Below are 22362 nucleotides of genomic sequence, written 5' to 3'. Positions count from 1 at the left end.
AAGCCTGCGCACCGTAACAAATAATAGCCTCACTCACCGCAACTAGAGAAAGCCTGTGCGCAGCAACGAAGACCCAAAACAGCCTAATTAATTAATTAATTTTTAAAAATTAACTTTAATTCTAGTAGTTGAGATCAAAAAAAATATAACTATGATCGATTTTATCTTTTCACTTATTTACCTCACTCATTCAGCAATAAAGTGATTACATATGCCAAGGTTTTATCTTTTCATTTATTTAGCTCATTCATTAAACAATTATTAAGCGAATACATATGCCAGGATCTGGGGATATGGAGTTCATGCAATAATTCTTGCTTATAGGTATTCCTAGTCTAGTCTGCTGGGAGAGACAAACATATTAACAGATAATTAAAGTGCTATTAGCAAGAGAGAGGCAGTTCTTGGTATAAGTACAGAAGAGATCTTGAGTTAATTCCATGTTGGAGATGAGGAATCCCTGAGAGGGGAGATGACATTTGAATGAGGGACAGATAGAAATTGAGGGACAGATAGAAATTCATTGCATACACTGTGTTATAGACTTTGACTTTAATTTCTACTTCTTTTTTTTCCTCTTACTGTCTGTCTTCCAGTGTTGTCCCTGACTCCAAGGGAATATTCTAAATTAACATTTCACCATTGACTGTGATGTTTGCTACAGTGCATTATTTCTGTTCAGAAGTTAGAAATAATAGTGGCATTCTTATAAAAATGGGTTTAAAAACTTCAATTGAAGTTCAGGTTGACTTTATATGGGGCACCTTTTCTCGTAAAGACTGTATTGTGTTGATAGCCCAGTTTAAGAAAAACTTGTTTTATTCCTATCATTGCCTTTTTTTTTTAATTTCCAAGGCCAGTGTCTGATAATTACAATAGTTTCCAAATTTATCTTCAGTTTCTTCATGGAGTCTGAGTAATCTTTATAAAATACAGATTTGATCATACCATGCACCTGCTTTAATTCCCCTATCAACTTTAAACAGCCTAAAGTCAAATTCCTTAGCATGTCTTTTTATGATTAGACTTATTTATCTTTGTACTTTTTTATGCCTTGCCATTCCCTATCATATTGCATTATTTTGAAAGTTCCATACTTCTGTTTCTCTATAGTTTTGCAGATATCCCTCTGTCTAAACAAATTAGGAGTAGAAGAGAACTTCCTCAATCTGATAAAAAGATATCTACAAAAAACGTACAGCTAATATTATACCTAATGATGAAATATCAAATGCTTTCCCTTTAAAGGAGAGAACCAGGCAAGGATTTCTATTTTCATAACTTACATTAAACATTGTATTTGAACTCCTAGCCCATGAACTAAGGCAAGAAAGGAAAAATAAGTATAAAGATCGGAAAGGAATAGGAAGACTGTATTTTCAGATTACAAAGCAATCACTAACACTGATAAGTAAATTTAACAGGCTATAATAATTACACAGAAATATACTAGAAGCTCAGACTTCCCTGGTGGTGCCGTGGTTAAGAATCCACCTGCCAGTGCAGGGGACATGGGTTCGATCCCTGGTCGGGGAACTGAGATCCCACATGCTGCAGAGCAACTAAGCCTGTGCGCCACAACTACTGAGCCTGCGCTCTAGAGCCCACGAGCCATGACTACTGAGCCCGTGCACCACAACTACTGAAGCCTGCATGCCCTAGAGGCCACACACTGAAACTACTGAGCCCATGCACCGCAACTACTGAAGCCCGCATGCTTTAGGGCCTGCGTGCCCCAACTACTGAGCCCACATGCTACAACTACTGAAGCCCACGCACATGGAGCCCATGCTCCTCAACAAGAGAAGCCACCGCAATGAGAAGCCTGCGCACTGCAACAAAGAGTAGCCCCCGCTTGCTGGAACTAGAGAAAGCCCCTGCTCAGCTACAAAGACCCAATGCAGCCAAAAATAAATAAAATTTAAAAAAAATATATATATATATATACACACACACAGACACACTAGAAGCAAACAATTGGAAAAAAATTTAAAAAGCAATTTCATTTACAATAGTATCAAAAAACATAAGATGTGTAGGAATAGATTGAACAACATGAAATACAAACCATTGCTAAGAAAAATTAAAGAAGACTTCCTAAAACGTCAATAGATACATCATGAATTCTATAAATTCAATATCGTCCTAATCATAATTCCTTTTTCTTTTTAACATTTTTGTATTCCATTTATGTGGAAATTCAAAGGACTTATTAAAAGGTCTACTTTTAATAATACCAGGGCACACCTACCAGAATGGCTGAAATTAGCAAGACTGGTTATACCAGACGTTGGTGAGACTGTGGAAGAACTGACACTTTGTTATAAAACCAAACAGCCTATCCAGTGATCCAGCAATTTCATTCCTAGTTATTTGCCTAAAGGCAAAGAAAACATATGCATACTAGAATAACCAAAATAATTTTGAAAAAAAAAGAACAAGATTGGAAGAGTTACACTTCAAGACTTAATATAAAGCTACAGCATCAAGCTAGTATACTACTGACATAAAGAAAGACAAATACAACAACAAAATGGAATAGAGAACTAAGAAAGAGACCCACACTTGTCTGATTATTTGATTTTTAATAAAGGAAGCATACCATTCAGCTAGAGAAAGGAAAGTTTGTTCAATAAATGGTGCTTGGGCTTCCCTGGTGGCACAGTGGTTGAGAGTCCCCCTGCCGATGCAGGGGCCACGGGTTCGTACCCCGGTCCGGGAAGATCCCACATGCCGTGGAGCAGCTAGGCCCATGAGCCATGGCCGCTGAGCCTGCGTGTCTGGAGTCTGTGCTCCGTAACACGAGAGGCCACAACAGCGAGAGGCCCGCGTACCGCCAAAAAAAAAAAAAAAAAAATTCATGTTTGAGTGGACCCAAGCAGTTCAAACCCTGTTGTTCAAGGATCAACTATTTATATTTCTCAAAATTCATTGAATGATAGACTTAAGATTTGTACCTTTCACCATATGTAAATTTTATTTTTAGAAAAGAACTATAAGTAATATTCAACTATAGTTGATGATTTACATGTTGAACTGTTTGGAGGTGAAGGCACAGGTCTGCAACTTAATTTGAAATGCATCAAAAAAATAAGATGGATTCATGAATGGATACAGTGTTAGATAAATGTGTGAGAAATAAATATAGTACGATGTTTAATTTTGAATCCAGATGTTGGATATATGAGTGTACACTTCTTTCAGCTTTTCCATGAGTGTAAATATTTTCTAAACAAAATCTTTAGAAAAGATACATAAATTAATTTTTGCTATGATATTTTATAAACCATCTTAAAAGTATCTTAAAATAAAATACATTTGCTTGTACTTGGAAGATTAGTAAACTAGGTTCTTTTCTATCTGTTGACATTGGAAATTAGAATATTCCTATCCTTGTTTAACAAATACTTACTGATTAAACAAAATTTGTAAGATGTAAGTGCAAAACATTCTTTTTTAGTACTATAGTGTGTACAATATTCAAAGGATTATCATCTAATTCAGCTGAGATGAAGATGGTTAGACTTCATTTGTTAAGGTGTAACCATGGCAAATTACAGTATCCTGTTTACACTTGAATTGCTTTTTGTAATCAAATAAGTTTAATATTTGTATATTTGAGGAGTTTCGTTTTCAAAGATCATCATCAGATTGTTAAAAGTACAGGTATTGTCTAGAAGCTAAATAAATTTTTTTTAAATATCAGATTTCTAATTGTCAAATTGAGGGACCTACTCTCCAACCTCATCCTACTTGTAACCTCTGCTGGGCATTTGTCACATTTCTCAAAACTCTTCTCTTGCTTAAGTCACCTGCCTTTGATTGTTTCTTCTCCGTCGCTTTTGTTGTCTCTTCTTTTATCTAACTCTTTCTGGTTCCCAGGGTTTTTTTTTTCCCCCTCATCCTTTTCAATTCTTACTTACCTACTTTCTGGATAATTTTATCACTTTCCACAATTTCAGTTACTGGCCACAGGCTAGTGATTCCACAGGTCTGTATGGAATTCTTGCAGTCATTGAAGATGTAACATTATTTATATTTTCCCTTCCTTCCCTAAGACGTATTAATTTTCTTGTATTCTCGATCTGTTAGTAAGGTTAAAGTCTGTCTAATTACCCAACTAGCTTTTGTCAACCTTGATTCCTCCCTCATCCTATCTAGTGCCTCATCTCACCTGCATACCTACTCATTTGTCTAGAATCCAGGTTCGTTTCTCCATCCTCCATTGCTATTATGGACCAAGTCACAACTGGATTATTACTATAACCTGTAAGGAGTTCTCCGTGCTACCAATCTAGGTCACCCTTTTCCCATTATTGGAATTTTTTTTCCTATAATATCAGCATCAACAACAAAAATCTATTGGTCATGTCACTTACCTGTGACACTTACCTCTTAATTTCTTGTTGTCTCTAGAATAAAATCCAGACTCTTTAGCCTAGCAAACAAGACTTTAGTCCCATTCACAGTTGGAACTTGGCCGCCCTTTCTACTACTATTGTTTTCCAGACTAACTTCAGCCACTTTTCTCACAATTACTGAAACTTCACAGCTCTGTGCCTTTACACATTGCAGTTCCTTCCTGCACGTTGTCTGTGAATGTCATTCTCCCCATACCTTCCTAATGCCTCTAGCATGGGAAAAATAGTGGTACTAAGGCACATTCATATCTCTTTAGTACCATTTGCCATTTTGTGTAGGACATTGTTTCTGTAATTAAATCACCACTAGAATAGTTAGCCCATGAGTTATTAATCCAGTAAGTATTAAACTCAAATTTAAGTTGTCCATCAATAACTGATGGGTTTTTGAGATGTTAGCTAAATTTACCCCTCTTTCTTCTGACCTTAGAACTATTTAAGAGAAACAAGCGTCAGATAGGTATCTAAGTGCCTGCTCTAGTTCTGATAGAGCTGGATCGGAGAAGCCAACTTGGATCTGAGCAATGATAGATGTTACTATCAGCAATGGCACATAGGATCTCTTGCTTACACTTGTCCCTCATAACTACTAATCCTACCTCTGAAAACTGATCTTGGTTCACTGTGAATAGGGTCAAAATTGAAGAAAAACAAAAAACACTTATGAATATTCCTGAAATGTTTACTACAGAAGGATCAAACAACAAATAAGTGCATATTACAGTGATAGGCCTGCAAATAGCTTCACTTACTCATGTAAAATATTTGGCTTTATTTTAAACCTGAAACATTTCTGAAAGTAGGTTTCTCTTTTTGACATTAAAATACTGGTTATTGATGAATAATGTTATAAAAATTGTTATATGTCATGAACTGCTTTAAATTTAAATTTTAAACCTTTTTTAAAGGTTTAAAAAACCTTTAGCTTTTATAGCCTTTGATTAAATATTTTTTCATCTCAACTTACAGTAAATTGTCATCGCATTTAAACGTTTTACCCATAAAACATTAACCTGTTAGTTAAAATTCCTTTGGGGGAGTGGTGTGACAATAGCAAAATTTAGAAGTAAATGGTGTTACTGTGTTTTCTGTAATTTTTTTTTAAATGCCATCAATAGATTCTTAGGACTGTACATTTTCCTCACAGAGTAGCCTACTTAAATGCATAATTTCATTATTGCAAGTTAGGATAAAGTTGTTCTTCTGATAAAATAATGAACATCTTTCCTAATTAAAAATAATCATTTCTCTTAATCAAGAAAAGAAGTAATGAAATTGAGTTTATCATTACTTTTTCAGAAGTACATAACATACATTTCATGCAGAAAGCCTTTGAACCTCAGAGTAAATAACATCTGTATTATTATGCTTTATAACAAGAAAACTTAACGTGTCATATGATGCAGTCCCTTACTAAACCTTTTAAAAATTGATGGAACAAATCCAAGCAAGCATATACTTTACGAAATAACTGTGCTGCTGCTTACAAATGGTCTGCTTGAGGTTATGCATTAGCCCTTTTAAATGTTCTTATGCTCCTTAATTCATTATTATGACCTCTTTTATTTTCACTTCTGCCATACTTTTTAAGAAAAAAAATATTTCACATTGTACACTTCAATATTTTCCAGTTGAAAATGAAGATGAGGCTGAAAGGATTCTTTTTTCTTATGGCTATGGTGCTAATGTTCCCACAACAGCCAAAAGACGACTAAAGCAAAGGTAAAATCAATATATATTCATTTCACTTATCCGTTCAAGCTAAATGTAATTACATTGTGCTTTTTGATGAGGTACTGAGTGGAGTGACAAAATAAAGTTACTTTATTCTTAGTATGCATAAATATTAAATTGCTCACAAACACAGTAAGTAATAATCATGCATTTCATGTATTTTTAAGTGAGTTTAATGTTGGGTAGAATGTAAGTGTACATTAGAATTTTCCTAGAATTGGATTCAGTGATAATGACACCATTTTAAATTAATTTTCATCATAATTTCAGGTGAGTTACAAATGCTTTTTTGTACCAACAGTTTTCAGGTTAAAATTAATGAATTATGCTTCCTTTTTTTTTCACTTGTTTTTTATTCACCTGTCTACATTCCTTGATGTATACTTGAGAGAGAGAAAACGAAAGAGATTGGGAGAGAGAGGTAGAGCTAGCATATATACTGTGATTGAAAGTATAAAACACTTTGTGAAGACCAAGAAAATTTTTAGAAGATCCACTAGTTATTTGTTGAGATACTATTTAAAGTATACTAAGAGAAAATTGTACCTATGTTAATTGGTTTTCTAGTGACCTAACTCCTAACTCCTTTCTCCCACCTGAATTCATACTGCTTTGCAGAAAGAGCCCTGCTTGCTACCATAACAAATCTAAATGTTTCTATCAGACTTCTAAGCCCTTCCATGTGGCCCTACCTCTCCAGCCTTATTTACCTCTCTACCCCAGATGAGGGTAGTATATCTGTCTGCCTATAATGTCTATTTTCCACATACCATACAACAGAGCATTTGTCTTATCTCACTAGCTCTCATTTTCCATATTGTTTCCCCAGCTAGATGGAAAGTTCCTCAAGGTCAGCAACTACATCTTATTCTTGTTTATTCTCCATTGTCCCTACCTAGCATGGTGTAAGATACCTAGTAGAAATGTCTCTTCATCTGAGTATTTGAGGATTCAGAGCTGCTATCTGTTATTTTTACATGAATAGATTTAAACGTTTAGAGACATTACACACTAAGTAAGAAAAACAATTCATCTTAATTCTAATACTTTTGTAGAAACTTTGGCTCAGAGGGTAACGGCTCTTTACAGCTATCTAAAGTGATGTAAGATATAGACCATTTTATGAGAAGTAACAACAGGATGCTTAGAATTTAAGTTTCTTACTGGTTACACTGAACAGATCAAGGGTAGAAGACTACCAGATATCAAATTGTAGTTGGAATGGTTAATTCTGTTTAGTGAAGATGCAAGTATTTCTAAATTATGTATTACTTGAAAAAATCGGTTATAGTCCCATTCCATTCCCATTCTCCCCTGAGTCCCTCCTGAGGGTGACCTAGGATAATTTGTGATTTTCAGCATATCTCTGTTTTTGAGCATTATGTTGCCAAGGGAGGAATAGAAATGTAGTTTTGTGGGCAAGCGACTTTCTTATCAGTGGCAAATGATTGGTGAAATGCTAAAAACGGAAATTTGAAGGAGGAAGTCCATTCTCTTCTCTATTTTATCATCTGATTCCTTCAAAAGAATCTTGGTCACAAGAAGAAAAAAGAATTTTTCTGTTGTAAGCTTTCTTTCTTTAGCCCCCAAATGCTGAGTTCTTCTAAAATTAAAAGCAATTATTACTATTATCTTACTATTTTTTTAAGAATTTCCAAAACAGATGTTGATTTCTTAATATTGAGATTGAAGATTTAAGGAACCACAACTGATTTATATTCTGAATAATCTTAACTGTCCAAATATTTCTAAAGATTTTATCACTGAGCTATCTATGTGCCTTGAACAAGTGCCTAATGGGCATGCTATTAATATCTCCTACCAGCTGGTGCCAGGCATTCTTCTCATGATGAACCAGAGGGTTATTTTGAGGAAGTGCTTCTGAGGTCATCTAAACTGAGTGAAGGGAAAGTAAGTCTAGATAGCCAAAGAGGACATTTATGCATTCCTTTGCACATTCATTCAACAACTTCTATTGAGTGCCTGCTGTATGCACAAAATCGACCAATGGCAAAGAAGATCCCTGTTTAGGGTCTGATGCATTTCTGAAGTTTGTAAAGTCCATATTTGATTTCTTAATGGATATTTGTAAAGAAGTCAATGGCTTTGTGCTCTAAGTTTAATTTATTTAAGATGAAAGCAATATAACCTTCAAGAGAATCTATATTTAATTTGTCACATTTGAAATTAAAGCAATGGAAGCTTAAGGTGAATTATAAAATAACTCAGTCATAATGGCAAATGAAATATTTGCATAATAAAGTTTTCATTATACATCAGCACATTTCAAAATATATTAAAATTTCAAAGGAACTTATTTCTCATCTGCTACACAATATATCCCATTCATACTAAATTTGATTTAAAATTTCATATATTCAACAACCAGAATTAAATATTTTAGGGTAACACTTAATTGGAGGGGATTTCTGATTATAAAAATAATATATGTTTATTTTAGAATATTAGGAAAATTACCAGTAATCCTACTGTCCAAAGATAGCCATTCAAAAATGTATACAGATACATATATTTTCTTATGTATTTAGGGTATTATTGTATGTAACTTAGAAATTTAATTTTTTATCTTATAATTTCACCCTGAACATTTTCTTATATCATTGAATATTCTTCAAAAAGGTAATTTTTAATGGTTATACACAACTTTAATTTTTAGGCCTTCTGTTTTTGAGTGCCATATTGCTGTTAGTAAATTGGATAGCCACTGAAAATTTTCACTAGTTACCTATTGCCACCCAATGTATATTATGAAATTAAAATGAGAAAATGGATGCAAAGAAGTTCACCACACAGTGAGTGCCTGGCGTAGAGTAGGTGTCCAATAAAAGTTTGTTATGTCAATTAATGTTTCTTAACATAAATAGATCACACAGTTGATTTTCGAGGTAAAGCCAATGTTCCAGAAACTTTAATGAGGCACAAGGTGAGTTTTCATTTAAAACAATTTTGTTTTAAAATTTTAATGAGACCTCTTGAAATAATTAGTGGAAACAACTCCTGGACATGAAACTAGTTTTAGATTCACTTTCTTTGATATTAATCAGTTTCTTAAGACATAGACCATAATGCTAGTTTCCAATAAAGAAGTAGCAAAACTAATTTTTCAAAATTAGTTTGAAAAATAACTTCCAAAAGTGTATCTTAAACACATTATAATTGTTAAAGAAGGTTACTCACATTTTGAATTTTCAGTAGAGATATGAACAGTAACTAAATATTGCATTAAGCTTTCTGGGACAAAGTTGTGGAAAGTTAAAAGGGCATATACAATTAAAGTCGCTTAAAATAAAAAAGGCTCTTCTTGACTAAACTTGAAAATCTGAAGTAATGTTTTTGTTTTGGTAGTGATTGTTTTGAAAATAGCAAACAAGATTTTCTAGTTGCATGTTTTGGTTATGCTCTTTAACCTGTAACACTAAATGGGTAACACCCAGGCACTAATGTGGCCTTAGTGTGTGCTTCTCTGTTTGTTTTGGCATATCTGAATGTGGAGACTTTTCTGAAGGTTTTTAAACCTTTCAAATTGCAAGATTTACTGCATACTATTGATCTTTGTTTTAGTTTCTGTCTAGTTTTATAAAGAGCTTTAAGTTGAAACTTTCACAGTAGACTAATCTTTATAATAAAGGAAAAAATAAAGCAGAGGAAGCTTTTATTTTCCTAGCAAACTTTCGTGCATAATGAAATTTTGTTTTCATCTCCTTTATTCTCACATGTGTGAGTTCTCATTTTCCTCCTTAGAGAAAGTTTTGCTTATTTCATTTGGGTTGGTTTTAGAAACCTTTAAAAAGTTATTGCTAATCTACTCATGATCAACTTGAAAGTTTAAACCTATAGAAAAACTAGAAAAAAACTCATATAACTATAGGTAATCATAATGCACCACTATTTAGTCCTCAGTAACTGCCAAGAAAGCAGTCAGTGCAGGGAGCAACCTTGTGCTTTCTGAAGCTGAAATCGTTCTGGCCCATGTACCCTTTTTTTGAACCATTTTTCCATGCCATGCTAATTGAGACAGGACTCTGACCTGTTAAAACTGAAAAAGAGCAAAAAACCAAATGTTATTTCAGACCAAGTAACTAATTAGCAGGTAACTAAGTACCTACACTTATTTATTTGGAGTTTTGGTAATACTAAGAGAACCATCCAATATTGAAGGACTCAGGACAGAGCATCAGTCCTCCACTGTGCTCTGATATCTCAGATATAAATGGAGGTCGGCCATGTTCACACTGCCTGGGCTAGGCTACTATGAAACTATATGTGATAATCAGAAGTACTGACTGCCATTGACAAATCCAAGAGGATAACTTTTATTTTGAGTCAAGAGGTGCTGAGAGAGCTAAGATGTAACCCTTGGGGAAGTAATTTTACCAGATAAGAGGTGAAGTTTTAGTTTAAAATTCAAATACAAAACTATACTCTCGTGGTATTGGTTTCTAGTTGATGTAAAACTTAATGTTGGTGCAGGTAAAAATCACATGGCAGTTATATAATTACAAAGAAGAATTGTATGCTGTACGTACGTGTCCCAACAGAGAGCCTGTAAAAGCAGTGCTTTCTTGAGGAATTCAGTACTAAATAAATAACCAAACAAACAAACAAACTTTATCAGGAGTCATTTCCCCTAACTGTATCCATGGTTACTCATTATAAAAAAACTCATTAAAGATTTGTTTTCATAGTATGTACATTGTCGTTAAGGAGACATAAACTCAGCTAGTTGAGCAATTCTTCTTTTGTCTTGCTTTGAATTTCAGTTAAACTAAACTCCCCTCCTGTCTTCTGACTTCTAATATCCCAGATTTCTAAACAGAATCCACCTATAGCACCAAATCACTCAGCACAACAATGTGCCACATTTAAAAGTTTAGGAGGTTGAAATATGGAAGCGGTGAATTGGTATCTGTGACATTTGCCTTCTTCCCTTATAAACTTTATGCTCTTTTTTATTACTAGTTCAATGCTTAGATGCTGAGCATTAGTTGTACTTTAATATTGAGACTCTGCAACCTTGGAATATGGTTTGTAGCAATTTGAGCAAAATTCTAGCATTTGAGCAAAATTTACTTAAAATCAGTCAGGAAGGATTTAGTAAGTGCCCCCTCTGTTCAGCACACACCACAGAGGGTAAGTCTTCATTTAAATTGTATCTGTTGGGGGAAAAAAAATGAACACCTGAAAGACTATCAAGAAATATCTAAAACCATATAATTTAGCACTGTATTCTGTGCCAGCCTATGTCAGTCAGAGGAATAGAGATCAGTGAAGGCTGGCCTGGTCAGAAATGGAGGAAGTGGACCTCGGAGAGAGCCTTCCAGAAAAAGCTGGGCTCCCAATCAGTGGAATAACCTATCTTCTCCAGACTGGAGGACCAACAGAGGTACAGTGGAAGGAATATACAAAACATGTTTATGGGACATTAAGCAGAGTAGACATTAATGGAAAATAGGTTGGTTCTGTTGAGATTTTGGGAGGCCGTGATATTTTTAGGTAATTTAGATGTAGAATAGAGTTAACCACGTAGGTAAGATTTGAAGTGAATGGTAAAAGGACATAAACATCAATTTATTAAATAAGAAATACAAATGTCTGACAAATGTAGAGATGTTTAACCTCACAAATTTAATTTAAAATAAGATTCTATTGTTTATATGTAAAGTTAGCAAAACTTTTAAAGATTGATATTGCCCAGTGTTGGCTAGGGCATAAAGAAACAGGAGGTCTTGTATAAAGTTCATTCACTGAACAGTTTATTACTGAACAGATTATTATTGTACCAGGTATTCTCCAAGGCACTTAGAATACGTTAGAAAACAAATTTTAAAAAAATTTCTGTCATTGGAGAACTTTCATTCTAGTTCATAGGAACTAGATATATCAATCTAGTTCCAATCTAGTTCATAGGAACTGAGCCTAGATGCGTACCGCAAAAAAAAAAAAAAAAAAAAAAAATGACTGACAGAAAAACGGGACTGTGTCTTTTCCATCTCTGACTCCAACTGATTATTAAGGCAAAATCTTATGCCAGTTGAAAGGATAGGAATTTAGATATGAGCATATCTAAATAAGCTACCCAATTCACTGTATAACAAAAGAACTCATCTTTTTCATTTGGAATAACAAGTTCTTAGAAATAGATGTATAGGGTGACATTTAGCATTTTTTTTTCAGAGTTTTGTATGAATTCCTTTATCTGATGTTAGGAAATATTTGAAATACAATGGAATTATTTCTGTCCTATAATTTCTTTTAGAACAAAAATATTTTACTTCTTGTCATTGTAAAACATCTGCCTTCTCAGTTTCTACAGATTTTGCAATTCAGAGATTAATGGGTTAAGTCATATAGAATATGAAAATGTGATAAATATTAAATTTTTAAGTTTCTGGAATTACAGAGAGGGGCTTTGGAGCAACATCTGTTCTCAACATTATTAGCAGATTTTTTAAAGAATTATGCCCCAGTGGTTAGTAGGGATGATTTTATGATTCTTATAGCTAAACCTTTTTTTCTTAATTATGTCTTAAAAGTAGAATTGGGACATTTTACATTTAATGTGATTTAAAATACTAAAGATTACACTCAATACAATAAGTTGTGATCATCTTGTGATGATCACAGTGTGATCTTTTAGTGGTTTCTTTTAATACAGAATTGTTGCCTTTACTGTTAGACATCTGTCTCCACTTTTCAGACATCTTTTCCATCTCTTTTTTCAATAGAAAATCTATTCAGTTGTGTTTTGTATTATAAAATGCATTATGTTGTCTGAGGAAAACACTGATGCTGTTAGTTACTGTTTCAACTAATTGCCTTATTTGTTTGTAAATGGTAAATTTTTATAAAAATGAAGAAAAGCTGTGAATTGCTTTCTTGCGGTCTTTTCAAGCAAGTATCATAATGTAACTTTCCACTTTTATAGCAAGGGCTAGAAACTATTACTGTGATAATCAGTATATCACAGTTACATTATTATGCAGATTTTTAATGTTGCTTTCAAATTTTGAGTTGTTGGGATATTGGTCTTCCACTGTTGACACCTGAAAATATTATTCGACTCCATATTTTTCCTGTTAATATTTAAGTATTATTAGGAAATGGTTAGTTTTCAAGCACACAAACACATTTTGAGTATTTGAGATAGTATTCCTCTTTTGTAAGCATTAATTTTCTTATTCCATTCTCCTAGTGTCCATTTGGCAAGAAGAGTGCTTCAGTTAGAAAAACGAAACTCGATGGTTCTAAAAGACCTGGAACATCAAAAGAACCAAGTAACACAGCTTTCACAAGAGGTAAATAACCTAAATAAAAGAAACACATATAAAGAACCACAGTGTTCATTTTAATTCCTTGTTACTCCTTTATGTATTTTCTGAGCAGTTTTAAAATAAGCTGTTCGCTAGTATAAGATGATTTTACAAGCTATGAAACTAACTTAATGGTAAAGCCTTATAAAACAACTTAAAGTGTATGGCAAAACCTAAGATCAAAAGAGAGATTAAATGCCCAGACTAAATATAAATGCAGACTAGACAGACAAAGCTTTGATTTCTGCAAATATCAACTGGCAAAACAAGTTTGGCAAATTTTGGTAGCATTTTAAGTTTTTAACTAAAACCTCATTTTTAAAATAGATTTCTTTTTGCCTTCTTTGATAAAAAATCACTTATCTATTAAACACACTTGACTTGTTATACACTTAAGCTCTCACAGTCTTTGGTATATGATAGTTCCCAAATTATACTTATTCTTTAAAAATCAGATTCATAATTATTTTTCTTAGCATTCTATTGTATCATTTAAAGAATATATATACATTTTATATAGTATTTCCAATCTTCTTATTTAATCACTATCTAATTACACTTTATATGCTTCTAAAATTCAAGTAATGAAACAATTCAAACCAAAGATGCTACCTCCCTAGCGTTCTTTATTTCCTGAGCTTCAGCATAACAAGTTTCTCTGTGTTAATATTTTGGATCTTATAATAAAGGAACTTTAAAGGCATATATTAAAAATTATTAATACATACCATGTATTCTGCATTTGTTTTCCTACAGACCTATTCACATTTGTCTATTTGGTGCCTTCTATTTAATGTGCTTTTAATACTGTAACATTAGAAGGATCGTTATGCTCAAATTTCAAAAGACAAGAAGTATATCATGTGACGCCAGTACCTGACTCAGAGTTAATGCTCAAGGTGGAAGCAGTGTTGTGCTGGCCACTGTTAACAACAGGCTGTCCAGGCAGGGGTGTGAGGGATGGTTCTAATTTGTAGCATTTGCTTATATCTGTGGCATAAATATTCCCACCATGACTAACTTCAGGCCTCCAACATAACATTACTAAACACGGAGTAGAGAAAAGATGCTCAGTAGCAAACATGATGTTTCCACCACACAGATATTGTACAATAGACATGTAAACTGAAGAGCATAGATAATAGTAAAATTAAAATTGTTGAGTTTTTGAGTATTTGGGGTTTTTTAATAAAATTTGTTTTATTAAAATCTAAATAATTTTTAATAATAGTGATGTTTAACAACCAGCTCACAAAATTCCAAAAACTTTACCAGCCATCTCTCACAAACTGCTACAAGCCAGCTCCACTACTGGCTTGGAACTGGGTGGAACCATGGAAGGATATATAAATAAGTGAATTACTAAAGAAACAAATGAACCTCTGTTTGTTAATATATTCTAGATCCCTCGTGTTTGTTTTAATTTCAGAATAACCTATCAAAAATATTTCTCTTAAAAATATTAACATTCCTGTAAACTTATACATATGTCTTTATATTGCTTTTCTTAAAAACCATCTTCCTGAGCACTTCAGTTAATGAAACAAGAATTTCTAAATGGGACACACCCCTATACAAATTGTAGGGGAGAAGCATAAGAAATTAAGTGTTCTGGTAATGAAGTATAATTAACTTTGTGTGAGGCAATTTTTTAGAAAGCTGTTGGCATATTAGAAAAAGATGTAAATATTGAAATATCTGTGATATGAAATGGTATGATACCTGGAATTTGCTTTAAAATGTTCCATGAAAAGGTGAGGGGAGCTCAATAGATAAAACAAGAATCTCAAAATGTTGATAATGATTGAAGCTTGGTGACAGGTACATATAGATTCATTATTCAGTTCTGTACTTTTGTGTGTGTTTGAAATTTTTTCGTAAGACATATGGAGAATCAGTACCCTAAATTAAAAGGTCTGTGCTGACTGTAGCATATAATTTTTCCCTTGAGATTGAAAAAAAAAGCGTTATAATTTGAAATATTCCATGGATTTTACTTTTGTCTGCCTCACAAAAATTGCTTGCTTAAATTGAAAAACAATGACATAAACTAATTAGCTGAAAGATGGTACTATTAGATTGCTTCTATACCAATAGACTATTCATGATAGATGGTGAAAAAAACAGAGAAGGAAAGTTTTTCAGAATCTGTATTTTTTTGAGCAGGTTATATATTTAAACTAGCTTGGAGTTTTTGAGAATAATATGGAGATGAAACTCAAATGACTGATATTAGAATTAACAATAATTTATATGCTATTCAAAATATGTCTGAGATTATACATAAATGAATTGCCAAAATTAAAGTGCTAAAAAATATTCAAAATGAAAACAAATACTCCTTTTATAGCAGCTTTATTGAGTCATAATTGATATAAACTAAATTGCACAAATTTAAGCTGTACAATATAACTTTCGACACGTATAACCATGAAACGATCACCAAAATGAAGGTAATGAATGCATGCGTCACCGCCAAAGAGCCCCTTAGGAATCTCTCTCTCCCAGCCCTCTCCACCCGCAACCTTGTCCCCAAGCAACCACTGATTTGCATTCTGTCACTGTAGATTAGTTTGCATTTCTTAGACTTTTATATAAATGGAATCAATATATACGTTATGTACATACATATACGCACACACGCACACACTACTTTTTTTAAGTCTTCTTTCATTCTGCAGAATTATTTCAAGATTTGTCCATAGTTCATTCCTTTTCATTGCTGAGTAACATTCCATTGTATGAATTTACAACAACTGTTCATCCATTCACCTGTTGGTAGATATTTTGGGTTATTTCCAGTTTTTATCTATTATAAATAAAGCTGATATGAACATCCATGTACAGGTCTTTATATGAACATATGCTTCTGTTTCTCTGGGGTAAATACCTGGGAGTGAAATAGCTGGATCATATAGTAGGTATCTAATGTTTTAAGAAACTGCCAAACTGTTTTCCAAATGTTCGTATTATTTACTCTTTCCACCAACAGCCTATGAAAGTTCTAGTTCCTCTACATCCTTGCAAAGACTTGATATGGTCAGTCTTTTTAAGTTCAGCCATTCTAATGGGTGTGTAGTGGTATCTCATTGTAGTTTTAATTTGCATTTCCCTAATGATTCATAATTGTTGAACATCTTTTCATGTGCTTCTTTGCCCTTTGTTGTTTCTTATTGGGAGAAGTGTTCAAATTTTTTGCTCATTATATCAGATTGTTTTCTTATTATTGAGTTTTGAGAATTATTTGTATATTCTAGATACAAGTCTCTTATCAGCTATATGATTTGCAAATATTTTCTCCCCCTCCATGGCCTGTCTTCCCATTTCTTTAACAGTGTTTTTTGAAAAGCAGAAGTTTTTATCTTGTCCATTTTTTCAGTTCATTCTTTTTTGGACTGCGTTTTGGGTGTTGTATCTAAAATATCTTTACCTAACTCAGGGTCACAGTGTTTTTATATGTGTTTTCCTTTTTTTTTTTTTTTTGCGGTACGCGGGCCTCTCACTGTTGTGACCTCTCCCGTTGCGGAGCACAGGCTCCAGACGCGCAGGCTCAGTGGCCATGGCTCACGGGCCCAGCCGCTCCGCGGCATGTGGGAGCTTCCCGGACCGGGGCACGAACCCGTGTCCCCTGCATCGGCAGGCAGACTCTCAGCCACTGTGCCACCAGGGAAGCCCTGTGATCCATTTTTAACATTTGTTAAGTGTGTAAGATATAGATTGAACTTCATTTATTTGCATATTAAAACCAAATTGTTCTAATATCGTTTGTTGAAAAAAGACCCTTGTTGAAAATCAGTTTAAAAATCTGTGTGAGTCTGTTTCTGGACTCTCTGTCTGTTCCAATTATCTCTTTGTCTTTCTTTATGACAGTACCACACCATCTTGATTACTGTAGCTTTATAATGTCTTGAAATTAGGTGGCACTGGTCCTCCAACTCTGTTCAGGTTCAAAGCTTTTTGGCTATTCTGTGTCCTTTTCATTTCCATATGAATTCTATAATCATTTTTACAAAAAAAAAAGCTCTCTGTGATTTTGATTGGGATTGCATTGAGTCTGTGGATGAAATGAGGAAAATTGGCATCTTAATAATATGAATATTATGACCATGAACCCATTATATCTTTCCATTTATTTAGATCTTCTTTAATTTCTCTTAGTGGTGTTATTTTTTAGTTTTTATTTTAAAGTTTCACATCTTTTGACTAGTGTTAACAGGGTATGTGTTTTTCCATCCTTTAACTTTTAACTTGTTTATGTCTTACAGTTGTCTTATAGGCAGCATATATAATTGTATCTTGCTTTTTTATCCAGTCTGACAAAATACAACTTTTAACTGGAGTTTGGAGAACGTTTACATTTAATGTGTTTATTGTTATGGTTATTTTTAAGTCTGTTATCTTGCTATTTGTTTTTTATTTGTCCTAGCTATCCTTCCCCCCTCCCTTTTATTTCCTTGCCCTCTTTTGGATTAACTGAATATTTTTTATCACTTTATCTCACTTTATCTCATTGTTGGCTGATTGGCAGTAGCTCTTTGTTATTATAGTGGTTGCTTGAGATTATACTATATACATCTTTAACTTATCACCACCCAGTTTCATGTCATACTTTACTACCCCATGCATAGATTAAAAACTGTACCATAATACGTACTTTCCTATGTCCCCACCCAGCCTTTGTGTGCCCATTGTCACATATTCTATTTATACATGTATAAGCCTCACATTAAATTGCTATCATTTTTACTTTATCTTTTAAAGAAGTATAATAATATGAAGAAAATGTATTACATTTAACCAAATAGTTACCATGACCTGTGTTCTTTATTCCTTTGTGTAAATCCAAATTTCTACCTGGCATCACATTGCTTCTGATTCATCTACTTCTTTTAACAATACTTATAGAGCAGGTCTGCTGGTGATGAGTTCTTTTCACTTCTGTATGTTACAAAAAGTTATTTTACCTTTTTGTTGTTTTGTTGTTTGGTTTTTTCTCTTTTTTTTTTTTTTTTACATTTCTATCTATTCTTAACAAAAGTAAAGATTAAAACATATTTCTCTTGTTATGCTACTATGGCCAAATAGACTGAAAGGGTTCACTCTTTTTTATTGGAGTAAAATTCACCATTTTAACCATTTTAAATTGTACAATTCAGTGGCTTTTGTTGTGTTTGTAATGTACAACCATCATCACTATTTAGTTAGAGAACATTCCCATCACCCAGAAGGAAACCCTGTACACACTAAGCACTCACTCCCCAGTCTCCTCTCCCTCCAGCCCCTGGAAACCACTAATGTGCTTTCTGTCTCTATGGATTTGCCTGTTCTACATACTTCATATAAATGGAATCATACAATATGTGACCTTTTGTGTCTGGCTTCTCCCATTTAGTGTAATGTTTTCAAGGTTCATTCATGTTGCACCATCTGTCAGTACTTTATCCCTTTTTATGACTGAATAATATTCCATTGTACAAATATATCACATTTTGTTCATCAGTTAATGGACATTTATTGTTTCCATCATTTGGTTACTGTACATAGTGCTACTATGAGCATTCATGTACAATTTTTTTGTTTGTTTGAACATGTGTTTTCAGTTCTTATGGGTATATACCTAAGTAGTAGAATTGTTGGATCACACAATAACTTCTGTTTAACTTTTTGAGGAACCACGAAACTTTTTCACAGCAACTGCACCATTTTACATTCCCATCAGCAATGTCCAGGGTTCCAATTTCTCACATCCTCGCCAATGCTCATTTTTCATTTTTTTGTGTTTTTCTAAATTCTAGCCGTCCTAGTGGCTGTGAAGTGGTGTCTTGTAGTGATTTCTACTTGCATTAACCTTATAACTAATGATGTTAAGCATTGTTTTGTGTTCTTATTGGCCATTTGTATATCTTCTTTGGAGAAATGTCTGCTGAAGTTCTTTGCCTATTTTTAAATTGAGTTGTTTGTCTTTTTGTTGTTGAGTCATAAGAGTTCATTATATATTCTGGATATTAAATCCTTTTAGCTATATGATTTTCAGATATTTTCTCTCGTTCTGTGAGCTGTCTTTTACTTTCTTGTTAGTTCATTCAATCACAAAAGTTTTTAATTTTGATGAAGTTGAAGTTATCTGTCTTTTCTTAAGTTTCGTGGCCTTCGCCTTTGGGAGTTTTTGTTTTGCAACTTGAATTTTTATTTTTGCTTTTTTCATTTTACTTTTTAATTATTTTTAATAAAAATTGTATATGTTTAAGGTGTACAACATGATGATACATATAATGATTACGACAGTCAAGCTAATTAACATACCTATCTCTTCACATACTTACCGTGTGTGTGTGTGTGTGTGTGTGTGTGTGGTGTGAGCATCTCACTATAATGTACTATACATAATACTGTATAATACTGTGTATAATGTATAATACTATACGTGAGGTAGTAAAATATGACATGAAACTGGATGGTGGTAAGTTAAAGATATATGTAGTATAATCTCAAGCACCTGAAGTCTACTCTTGTAGCAGATTTCCAGATATATCACATTTTGTTTATCCATTCATCCCTTGATGGCCATTTGGGTCATTTCCATCTTTTGGCTGTGAATAGTGCTGCTATGAACATTTGAGGACAACCACCCTATACTTAACTACCTATTTTAATTTTTTTTTGAGTATACACCTAAGAATTGCTGGGTTCATCTTTGTTTTGTTTGTTTGTTTGTTTTCATCTTTGTTTTTGAGAGATATTTTTCCTAGGTAAAGAATTCAAGGTTGACTTTTTTTTCCCTCTCTCTCTCTTTTTCAGTACTTGAAAGATGTTGCTCCACTCTCGTCTAGTTTACATTGTTTTTACCAAGAAATATGCTGTCATCTGTACCTTTGTTCCTCTCTAGGTAATGTGTCTTATTTTTCTAGCTGCTTTAAGATTTTCTTTTTTTCACTAGCTTTAAGCAATTTGATTAAGATGTGGCCTGCTGTTGTTTTCTTCATGTTTCTTGTGGTTGAGATTTGTCAAACTTCTTTCCTCCGTAAGATCATCAAATTTGGAAATGTTTCAGCCGTTCTTTCTTCAAATGTTTTTTCTGTCCTACCCTCTCTCATCCCTTTGGAGACTCCATTACACATATATTTGGCTGCTTGAAGTTGTCCTACAATAGAACAAACGATGTTCTGTTCAATTTTTGCAGCCTTTTTTTTTTTTCCTTTCCTTTTGAATAGTTTCTCTAACTAAGTCTTCAATTCCACTAAGTTTTTCTTCTCCAATATGTAATCTGCTGTTAATCCAGTCCACTATGGTTTTCATCTCAGATATTATAGTTTTCATTTCTAGAAGTTCAATTTGGATCTCTTTTGTATCTTCCAGGTTTCTATTTAACCTTTTCAAAGTTTATTTTCTTGAGCATATGAAATACAGTTTCAATAACTGTTTTGTTATCCTCATCTAGTAATTCTGTTATTGTGTCATTTCTTGATTGGTTTCAATTATATTGATTTATCTCATTATATAGCATATTGCCCTGCTTCTTTGCATGCCTATAAGTTTTTATAAGCTTTTTTCTCAGACATGATTAAGTTTCTTGGAAAACTTTTTGTCCTTTCAAGTCTTGCTTTTATAAACAAAGAAGTGTTCATCTTAAGGCTAATTGTTTTCCCTACTGCTGAGACCAAAGTCTTTTAGTTACTATACCCCATGTCCTGTGAATTAGTAGGTTTCTTACTTTGGCTGGTGGGAACAGTACAATTCCTGGCCTGTGTGATCTTCAGAGATTGTTCCTCCTAATCTTTTCAGTGGTTCTGTCTCAGTCTCTCGTAGCTTCTTTACACACATGCACTGTTCAGTGCCCATGTGAATACTCAAATTTTAGTGTTCTTTCTCTGTGCAGCTCTTTTATTCAGCACTCTGCCATGTGAACTGTAGCCACCTTAAGTTCTTCTTCTAGCAGCAGCTCCTTAATTCAAGGAGTTTGGCAGGCTCTGCCTTGATTCTCTCTCCCTGCACCATGGCCTGGAAACTCTCTCCATGCAGTAAACTGGAGCAGTTGTGGGGCTGGGCTCACTTTGTTTCCCATGTCTCAGGGGTCACTGTCCTTCAATGCTTGATGTCCAGTGTCTTCAGACCATTGCTTCATTAGTTGGCCCAGTGTAAAAGAGAAGAAAGTTAATTGGCTTCCTTTTTTGTGTGTATGTATATGTCCACCTAATTCTCAAGAAACCACCAAGTTAAGAGTGTCGATGTGGAGTTTATTAAACAGTAGAAAATCTAGGCTAAATCATAAATTATGCCACATTACTACCAACAAGAATTGGTCTTCCTTCACCTCCTTACTCCAGATTCTTGCTCTTTCTCTTTCTAGTCATTCAGTAAATATTTATCAAACTCCCACTGTATTCAACCACTGATAAACAAAGGAGGCATGGTCTTGCCCTCTTAGGGTATACACCCTTTTTCACAAAGGCCTTGTCCTCTAGTGTAAGCACTTACAGATTTATCTGTTATAGCTAACTTAATTTTAGAAAACTTATTTAGAAAAGGACATGCACAATCTCAAGTGACCAAATGGATTGAGTTGCCTGGAGTTTTGTACTTAGGAGGCACTTAATGCAATCCAGGTAATTTGTTACAAAAGTTTAGATTGCTAGATTTTTTTTTTTTTTTTTTTTTTTTGTGGGGTGCGCAGGCCTCTCACTGTTGTGGCCTCTCCCGTTGCGCAGCACAGGCTCAGCGGCCATGGCTCACGGGCGCAGCTGCTCCGTGGCATGTGGGATCTTTCCAGACCGGGGCACGAACCCATGTCCCCTGCATCGGCAGGCAGACTCTCAACCACTGCGCCACCAGGGAAGCCCTAGATTTTTTTTGAATAGATCTTTATTGGAGTATAATTG

General features: G+C 33.9%; 1 protein-coding gene across 3 annotated transcripts in view; it reads left to right on the top strand.

Annotated features, from left to right (window-relative positions):
- Window positions 1–22362, top strand: part of PIBF1 (progesterone immunomodulatory binding factor 1) — a 212723-nt gene that overhangs the window by 133227 nt on the left and 57134 nt on the right. For 2 of the 3 annotated variants that reach the window (XR_010937036.1, XM_067713708.1), the window contains exons 13-14: window positions 6053–6143; window positions 13369–13471. Coding sequence is in view for 2 of the 3 variants with exons in the window: in XM_067713708.1 (XP_067569809.1) it covers window positions 6053–6143; window positions 13369–13471 (194 nt within the window). In the remaining variant the exon portion in view is untranslated. Of the gene's footprint in view, window positions 1–6052; window positions 6144–13368; window positions 13472–20284; window positions 20373–22362 lie in introns of all 3 variants that reach the window. The other variant, XM_067713710.1, reaches the window with a different exon arrangement.

This window comes from Pseudorca crassidens, chromosome 18 (genome assembly GCF_039906515.1).
Source record: "Pseudorca crassidens isolate mPseCra1 chromosome 18, mPseCra1.hap1, whole genome shotgun sequence".
NCBI classification, from domain to species: domain Eukaryota; kingdom Metazoa; phylum Chordata; class Mammalia; order Artiodactyla; family Delphinidae; genus Pseudorca; species Pseudorca crassidens.
This window is presented reverse-complemented; position numbering and strand designations above follow the sequence as displayed.